Raw genomic sequence first — 9,322 nt, 5'->3', positions numbered from 1 at the left:
TAAGGGCGGCGGGAGGTGCCGGAGGGAGCGGTGAGGCGGAGCCGGAGGGAGCGGGGCAGGGACGGGACTGAGAGGGACCAGGAACCGGGACCAGAACCAGAATCAGGACAGGAACAGGGACCAGAACAAGGACAGGGACCGGGACCAGAACAGGGACCAGAACCAGAATCAGGACAGGGACAGGAACAGGGACCAGAACAAGGACAGGAACCGGGACCAGAACAGGGACCAGAACAGGGACAGGGACCAGAACAAGGACAGGAACCGGGACCAAAACCAGAACAAGGACAAGGACCAGAACCAGAACAAGGACAGGGACAGGAACAAGGACCAGAACAAGGACAGGGACAGGAACAAGGACCAGAACAAGGACAGGGACAGGAACAAGGACCAGAACAAGGACAGGGACAGGAACAAGGACCAGAACAGGGACAGGGACCAGAACAAGGACAGGGACCAGAACAAGGTCAGGAACCGGGACCAGAAGCAGAACCAGAACAAGGACAGAAACCGGGACCAAAACCAGAACAAGGACAGGGACAGGAACAAGGACCAGAACAAGGACAGGGACAGGAACAAGGACCAGAACAAGGACAGGGACCAGAAAGAAGCAGAATAAGGACAGGGACAAAGACAGGGACAGGGTCAGAGCAGGCAGCGCTCGCCTGCGATGAGCAGGAGCCACAGGGACCTCGGGCCCCCGTCGGGTCCTCGGTCTGTGTGTGCTCTGTGCCCGGGGTAGCTGCTCTGGGGATGCTCAGTGTGCTGAGCCCTTCTGCAGGGAGTCTGATTGATCTGTTGGGGATGAGGAACAGCCCTGAGGTCTCGTGTTCCCAGCCCCCAGGGCAGCTCGCGTGCTCAAAAATGAAGCAATTTGATCACAAGAGGACTTGTGTCTGGGACATACACTGTGTGACTGGGTTACAGGTTTCTTTACCTTTGGCCTAACACCTCAGCACTGTGTAAGGCTGTGCCCAGTGGCTGTGACACCGCAGAGAGCAGAGTGGGGTTGGGGTTTTTTGTTGGTTGATTGTGGTTTTTGTTAGTCATAAGATCTGAATTTCTCAAGCCCTTTTATTCTGCAAGTTACAAAAGAACACAGGCCTGTGACCATTTCTTAGGCTGTTCTTAGGGTTCAGAACACCTAAAGATCTTTATTATCTGCTATAAGATTTAGTCAATAGTAAAGAGTTTCCTAATTTTCCTGCAGAAAGGTCCCAGTGGCTGTGTGATTGGATTATCAGCTGATTTCCCATACTAGAGCTTTCATGCTTGGTAAATAGGTTTAGTAAACCACAGACAGTTCTCCCCTTGTAGCTTTTTTTTTCCCCTTAGCTCTCAGCACTGTTTGTAAAAGGCGTGAGGTTTATCAGCTCCACACAATGTACAGAGAAACTGAGTCACCAAGAACCAGCATACCAAAAGGAACAGCTGAGCAAGAACGAGCAAGAACAGAGCCTGACTGCTGGGAAACTCACCAAATGATCCAAACTCAGCAGTTTGCAGTTGTGGCAGTAGGACCCAGGTAAGGACACTGCTCAGTGGGTGCATTCACATGCCCCAGGTTTTTGCCAAGTCATAGCTCTGCATTGGGAAGGTAACAAACTGCTTGGTCATCCACTCTGGTTGTACCAAAAACCTGTTTGTTCAATCACACAGGCTCATTACACTGATGACAACTTGCAGTGGGCAGCCCTGCCTTATTTCCTTAGACCACCTGCAAGAGGAAGGAAGTAATTAAATAGGTTTTCTTACTGACTGAAATAAAAATGTGACGTAGGTGACCTTTACTGCCTGGTGAATGCAACATTTTTTGGTAGCATTGCTAAGGATGATGCAGCTAGCCCAGGTTAGTCGAGACTTGCATCAGCTTGTTTGGTTGCCATTCACAGATCTCTCTAAAGTTATTTGGTGGCCTGTAGCCAGGCTTATCTCAAACTGCACAGACTTTCTTCTCAACAATCTTCTCCGCTACTCTGAAAAAGTTACTTCCTCCCAAGCAAACCATATTTAACAAAAATATACCCCAGAATGTGTATTTGTTGCCAAGTTACTTCCTCCCAAGCAAACCATATACCCCAGAATGTGTATTTGTTGCTAGTGGGTAGAATTGAAAAAAAACCCCAAAAAACCAAGAAAAGCAGAAACAACACCACAAAAGCCTGGTAATCACAAAAACCTGGCTTGTTTGTGGTCTCAGCTGAAGCTCATTGCCAGGGCTCTGGTATCTAGGGTCTGCTCTGAAGGCAATGGGAGCAGTGGGAGCCTGATAATACCCACTGCAATAGCTGTGCCCAGTGCCAGGCTGCTGCTATCTCCACAGAGCCAAAAGTCCCTCAGAGCCACCACCACCTCCTCCTGCCCTGCTGACGCTCTCACTGCTAATCTGCTGCAGCACATGTGTGATGGCTGTGGCTGGGAAGTGTCCTTGGGCAGTTAACAGGCTTGAGGTTTCTCAGGGCTCAGGAGTGACAACAAACTCTACAGGGAAACAGGCTCCTCGTGTTGCAGCTTTGGGATGAAGCCAGGCTTGGAGGTTCACAGAAATGTGGTTGGGGAGGAGAGGGAAAAGAGGCCCAAACTCATATCTGCTTCACAAAGCATCTCAGGTACTTTGTGTCATGTGCCATGATTTGTAAGACTCTAAGGAAGTGCTTCAGAGGAGGCACATGATTCTGGGAACTAATTTTAGCAAGAGAGAACCCCATATTAAATGTTGCATATTTCTTTCCCTTCCCTTTTCTTTGTTTCCTTGTGACGTGCGCTGAGTATATTTATTGCTGAAATTATTTTGCCAAATTTGTTGACACTGAATTAGCATCTTCAGCCTCTCATGAGCTGTGCCTATTGTATATTTAAAGCAGTATTTATTTAGTGTCAGCAGGTCTCTGACACATGGTGTCAGTGCAGCTCCCACCAGAGTGCAACAATGGGATATACGGCTCAGAACTGCACTACTACGTTTAGCTAAGGATCTTTGGAGAAAAAAAAATTGAAATGTGCATGGATAAAATTTAGCATCTTCAGCCTCTCATGAGCTGTGCCTATTGTATATTTAAAGCAGTATTTATTTAGTGTCAGCAGGTCTCTGACACATGGTGTCAGTGCAGCTCCCACCAGAGTGCAACAATGGGATATACGGCTCAGAACTGCACTACTACGTTTAGCTAAGGATCTTTGGAGAAAAAAAAATTGAAATGTGCATGGATAAAATGATATTTCAGGCTCAGAACTGCACTACTACGTTTAGCAGAGGATCTTTGGAGAAAAAAAACCTGAAATGTGCATGGATATTTTCTTTCAAAGTAAATGTCCAAATAACCTTTCTAGCATTTAATCTCAGGAAACTGTAGAAGATATCCACTGCCATTGTGGAAAATACGGACAATGTGGTGATGGAACAGAACGGTTTGCTTGTCTTGATGAGTAAACTAAATGGCTTAGAGAATATTTAACTTTTGGAAAATGATGAAACTATTGTGTCTTAAGGAAACTAAATTAATCTACCTGAATTTGAAGTATTTTATTACTCCCTACTGAGGACACTCACAGCACAGCAGAGGATGACAGAATGTTTCCTTGCTGCTCCTTTGCAATGAACTTCTGGTGCTCAACTTTTTAGGAGCAGTTGTCTGTCCCTCCTTTGGCTGATGGGAGAAGTGGAAGTCATCAAGGGTGGGGGGAAGTCTGGAATAAGCTGATTTTTCTATTGGAACAATATGGAAGCTCAGAGATTTCTTATCTCTAGCCACCCAGAAAGTGGTAAAGTAGTTACTTTCAATGTCCTTCCACTGTCATCACTTTATACAAAATAATTTAAGGTACTTTCCTAATTATAGTTCTAATTCCTATCCTTAAAAGGAGGACTTGCAAAGCACTGACAGTCATCTGACATGTAATGAAGCTGCTCTGAGCTTGCAGAAGACAGTCCATTCCAGGTTTCTGCTGCTCAGTGATACTAGTCCTGGTTATCAGCAGCCAACAGGACTCTGCTGTGTTTTGCTCCACCTCTCATAGTTTCCTTTAACACAGCGAAATGTTTCACACAGTGAATGTTAGTTACCTTCAGTGGAACTAGATTTTCACCTCTAGCATTTTCCTGGCAAGTTCTGAAGTACTTAATCTCAGATATGAGAAAATAAGAAATGTAAGAAATGCTGTAATTCTTAATGGCAGGAAAGGAAGAGAGGAAAAGGGAGAGAGAGAGTATCTGTGCAAGTTAATTCAGATTTTGACTTAAAATGATGGATTATTGTAGCTGTTTAAGGAACATACATCCCTGAGAGTGCAGTGTGATATTTATGTGTTGCCAAGTGTTTTTGTTACTGCTCCTGTCCCCTCCTTCCTGCAGTCAGACACAGGGAATGATGCTTATTAATGAAGTTTGCCTGGCAATGCACTGAATGTTGTGGCTATAGGAGGCTACTGCTCACAAGTGTTACTGTTTTTATCGTGGCTGTTGTCCTGTATGACTCATATGAGGTTAACATTTAAATTAGGTGATGGAAGCACATGTGCTTAACCTACTCATTTTTGCCTATACTCTCCATATATGCACATATATTTGTATATATAGTATGTATAATAAAAATGATGAAACACAAATAGAATATGCATCGTATGGAGAACTGGAATTAATGGTGAGGAGGTGCATGTGACAATGTTCCTTCCCAAGCCACCCAGTAATGCACCTGTGCTCTTGTACCCTGTACCCAGGCAGTAAACAGGCACTTTGCCTCCTCGTGAAATGCCTTGCTGAGCAGCCTGAGGAGCTGGTTACTCCCCTTGCTGGCTGAGTGACAGTCCCACTGGTATAAAGAGGCCGCTTGGGGAGGGCTGCACTGGGTGTAGCTGATAGAGCAGCAGCAGGAGGGCTTGTTCTGGGGACTGCAACTGGAGAACCTGTGAGAGGTTGTAGCCACCAACGGATCTGAGCTACACAAAATGCGTGAAATTGTGCATCTTCAGATTGGGCAGTGTGGGAACCAAATTGGAGCCAAGGTAAGGTCTCTTTTCATCTTTGGTCATTAGTAGGGGATCAGTGGTAGCAGATCAAACATCATCAATGGATGGGAACTTTGAGGGGGGAACAATTATTTTGTTAACTCAATGGTAGGATGGCATGTTAGCTGGCAATATGTGTATTGTGGAGTGAAAGTGAAAAGATGGACTTGCTCCTCCTGTAAAGGCTAATGTTCAGCTGCAATAACTATGGCACAGTGATAATAAGTGCTCCAGAGGCTTCCTGCTGCGACTCATCTTCCCAGGGGCACTGATCTAGTCTGCAAAATGCTGGGACAAGTGCCGGAGCCAGTAATTCCAGAGCTGCAAAGCTGTGATGCCAGGACTTCAGTTCAGCCATGCAGCACTAACTCTGCCACATTATATTCATTAATACCATAGAATCATAGAATGGTTTGGGTTGGTTGTATGAACCCACTGGCTGACCTGTGCTCTCAGTGACCAGGTGGATTTTTCTGAGTGATACAAAGTGCCTAACTGGTCTGCAACAGGTCACTGGGAGTATTTTTGTGTAGCTCAAACACTGGCATGATCTTACTTGGAGTTGTCTCTATTGCTGACTTTCTATGCTAGGAGAAAAAAACACCGTTGCTTTCTGCTGTGTGATGTCCATCTTCTCTTTTATTTTAATTGATGAGTAGGAAGTTGTCAGAACAAAGTGTCTGTGTCTATTTGGGGCATGGAGGTCTTTTAAGACACATGATAGCAGAGGGATTGCTCCATTGTGTTCTCCCTCCATTTCTTGCTCCCACAAATCTCACCTTGACTTCTTTCAATGGAACATGAAGCTGTAGATGGGCAGGGAATGTCATGTTAGACCCAGGCAGTTTGAATGCAGCCAGTGTGACAACGGAAGGTTGTATTTTTTTCTGTTGGCTTTGAACTTCAAAGTGCTTATGTCTCATAAGACCTGCAGAAAAGCACACACACCATGGACATGTTGGCAATGGTGTGTTTGTACACTCAAAATGAGACTGGATGCTAACCCAGGAGACCTTTAATATTGAAACAGCCTGGTCATTACAGTGGGTGGGTGTGTCTACATGAACACTGCTGTGGCTGCTGCCTAGATAAGAGTCCCAGGACGACACATCCATATGAGTGACAAGATAGGATGTTCAGGACCAGCAGCTCTTCGTGGAAAGCATTGCTAATGTACAAATTTGCCTGTGTCACAGACCCACTTGTGTGTGACAGGACTCAAGGCAACCCTCCCTAATCCACCTCCTCCTGACCTTTTTGTCAAGCTCATACCAACTAGTACCGTGTTATTTAAACTAGTATCAATTTTTCTTTTACTCTAAAGGGAACCAGTTGAGGTTCTCCACCTATTAGTGCATGGGTGATAGCTAAGCAGCATAAATGGCCTACAAACTTTTCCCATGGACTTATTTGGGGAGGGGAGAGGAGGATCCTGCTCTGATCTAACAAGTAAATGGCAAGACAAGTTCCTGTCAGGCATAAATGCAGCAGAGCTGGTGCTGAACACGTGCTGAAAATAAATCTGTGTCGAACCTCTTTTCTTTGTCCAGTTCTGGGAGGTGCTTGGTGAGGAACATGGGATTGACATCGCTGGAAACTACCGTGGGGATTCACCACTGCAGCTGGAGCGAATTAACGTGTACTTCAATGAGGCTTACTGTAAGTGCTCAGCACTGTGAGGTGTTGGCAGAGCAATCTGCAGAGCGAACATGAAGGTTAAAATAAGTAATTATCAAAAACCCCAACCGAAAACCTAAACCACTATAGGCGAATTGGATTTTTCAGGTCTCTTTGGCCTCTTACAGTAATTATTTGCATTCATTTTGCTTTGTTCTAGCCCATAAATATGTGCCCCGTTCCATCCTGGTGGACCTGGAGCCTGGGACGATGGACAGTGTACGGTCTAGCAAAATAGGTCCACTCTTTCGACCTGACAACTTCATTCATGGTATGTACAGCATGCTGCCAGCAAACCAGCTGGAGTCAACTGTCCCCAAATGGCCTGTGAACTCCTATCATTGTGGCCTTTAAAAATTATCCTGTTAACTCTGTGACTGACCTTTCTGTACTTCTGTTTACAGGTAATTCAGGGGCTGGAAACAACTGGGCCAAGGGCCATTACACAGAAGGTGCTGAACTGATTGAAAATGTCATGGATGTGGTCAGGAACGAGTGTGAGAGCTGTGACTGCCTGCAGGGATTCCAGCTCATCCATTCGCTCGGTGGTGGCACAGGCTCAGGTATGGGCACACTCCTCATCAACAAAATCAGAGAGGAATATCCCGACAGGATTATGAACACCTTCAGCGTTGTGCCTTCCCCCAAGGTATCGGACACGGTCGTAGAGCCGTACAACGCCATCCTCTCCATCCATCAGCTCATAGAGAACACGGATGAAACCTTCTGCATTGACAACGAAGCTCTCTACGATATATGTTTTAGAACTTTAAAGCTCACCAATCCCACCTATGGTGACCTCAACCACTTGGTGTCCCTAACCATGAGTGGCGTCACCACCTCCCTCCGCTTTCCTGGGCAGCTCAACGCGGATCTGCGCAAGTTGGCTGTCAACATGGTGCCCTTTCCTCGCCTGCACTTCTTCATGCCAGGCTTTGCTCCACTGACAGCTCGGGGCAGCCAGATGTACAGAGCCCTCACAGTGCCAGAGCTAACTCAACAGATGTTCGACGCACGCAACATGATGGCAGCCTGTGACCCTCGGCGCGGGCGTTACCTCACCGTCGCCTGCATCTTCCGAGGCAGAATGTCTACCAGAGAAGTGGATGAGCAGTTGCTGTCTGTCCAGACCAAGAACAGCTCCTATTTCGTGGAGTGGATCCCTAACAATGTCAAGGTGGCTGTGTGTGACATCCCACCGCGAGGCCTGAAGATGGCAGCTACCTTTATTGGCAATAACACAGCCATTCAGGAGCTCTTCATCAGGGTTTCCGAACAGTTCTCAGCCATGTTCAGAAGAAAAGCCTTTCTCCACTGGTATACTGGGGAAGGTATGGATGAGATGGAGTTCTCTGAAGCAGAAGGTAACACCCATGACCTCGTGTCCGAGTACCAACAGTACCAAGATGCCACTGCAGATGTTGAGGAGTTTGAAGAGGTGGAAGTGGAAGCCAGCCCAGAAAAGGAAGCAGCATGAAAACAACGGCAATATCAAACCATCCTCCAAATAAGCCTGTTGACACTCACTAAAATCAAAGCAACAGCCACCATCTGCATACCAAAAATAACACATTCCTTAAGAATTTTTCTCTGCATCTGGCCAAGTATCTCCGGTACTACAATGCTTGTGAAACTGATGGCAGCTCAGCTTTACTCTCCTAAACAACTGTTGACACTGAACCTCTCCCAGAAAAAGAGATCCACTGTGAAGACAAGTTGTCCCTCCCACCAGTGCCTTGCTTGTAAATGTATTCCCTTTTAGCATCTAATCACCAGATACTGAATGTACTATACAGCCATTGTGCCTGTGTATATAGAGCAGGATCATAAGCGACAGCAAAATGTGCTGTCAGCTCATCAAATGTATTTATTCTCAGGTAAACACAGTCCCTGTCTAGTTTGTGAACTTGTTACCGGTTTAGGAACACATGCACAGCTGTAAGGGCTGTAAAGGCAGTGCCTGTTTATTCACACACTCATAGACTGATGTAGATCTGCAGACAAGTTCAGCTCCCTGAGTTGCAGGGGAAGAGCAGAGGAAACAACATGGGGTAAAAGACTGAATATGCACATTTTACTTTATTCTTTGTTGAAGTACTTTAATAGTTCTACACATAGCTGGTTTATATTATTGCAGAGGTTGTTTCCATTAGCATGGTGTGGTTTGTTTCTGCTTCAAACTATAGGCTGAGTTACATTAGCACACAAAGTTATGAACACTGTGTATAAGTTTTGGTGTGGGGTTTTAGTTTTCTTCTGTACTAACTACTGTAAATTTTCTTCCTAACATTCAGTACAACAAAAATGATAGAATGGTTTGCAGCTTGTTAGAGATAAGTTCAATCACTAAAAACCGTATTTTGCCTTGAGGAAAAAGTTTCTTGCCATCACAGACATCTACTTAACAATGTAATTATAATGTTCTTTTAAATAAAAAGTATATACCATTCTATAATTTTATACTTGAAACATATGATGGACAAAAAAAAAATCAAGTTTATTCTTGCAAGGACTGACTTTGAATTACATGAAAAAATGGAGCTTCTTTTATTATACACTTAGAAGTGAAAGTTTATTATACCCTGAAGAAAGTAAAGACTCATGTTTGAGCTCAGTGTAGGTGGAGGAACCTGAAACTAAT

General features: G+C 45.2%; 1 protein-coding gene across 3 annotated transcripts; it reads left to right on the top strand.

The window, feature by feature from the left end:
* Window positions 1-4,843: 4,843 nt before the first annotated feature.
* On the top strand, window positions 4,844-8,243 carry TUBB1 (tubulin, beta 1 class VI). Of its 3 annotated transcripts, XM_009074698.1 has the most exons (5): window positions 4,860-5,001; window positions 6,555-6,663; window positions 6,842-6,952; window positions 7,086-7,178; window positions 7,785-8,243. In XM_009074698.1, exons 1-5 carry the CDS (start codon window positions 4,945-4,947, stop codon window positions 8,156-8,158), a joined length of 744 nt encoding a protein of 247 aa, XP_009072946.1. In that variant the 5' UTR covers window positions 4,860-4,944; the 3' UTR covers window positions 8,159-8,243. The 3 variants fall into 3 exon arrangements, with proteins under 3 accessions (XP_009072943.1, XP_009072946.1, XP_009072945.1); XM_009074695.1 differs by having other exon boundaries at window positions 4,844-5,001; window positions 7,086-8,243; XM_009074697.1 differs by lacking the exon at window positions 6,555-6,663 and having other exon boundaries at window positions 4,945-4,978; window positions 7,086-8,243.
* The last annotated feature ends 1,079 nt before the right edge of the window (window positions 8,244-9,322 follow it).

The sequence above is a fragment of the Acanthisitta chloris genome, unplaced genomic scaffold, assembly GCF_000695815.1.
Source record: "Acanthisitta chloris isolate BGI_N310 unplaced genomic scaffold, ASM69581v1 scaffold2725, whole genome shotgun sequence".
NCBI classification, from domain to species: domain Eukaryota; kingdom Metazoa; phylum Chordata; class Aves; order Passeriformes; family Acanthisittidae; genus Acanthisitta; species Acanthisitta chloris.
The sequence above is the reverse complement of the archived record's forward strand: the minus strand, read 5'-3'. Positions and strand labels throughout refer to the sequence as shown.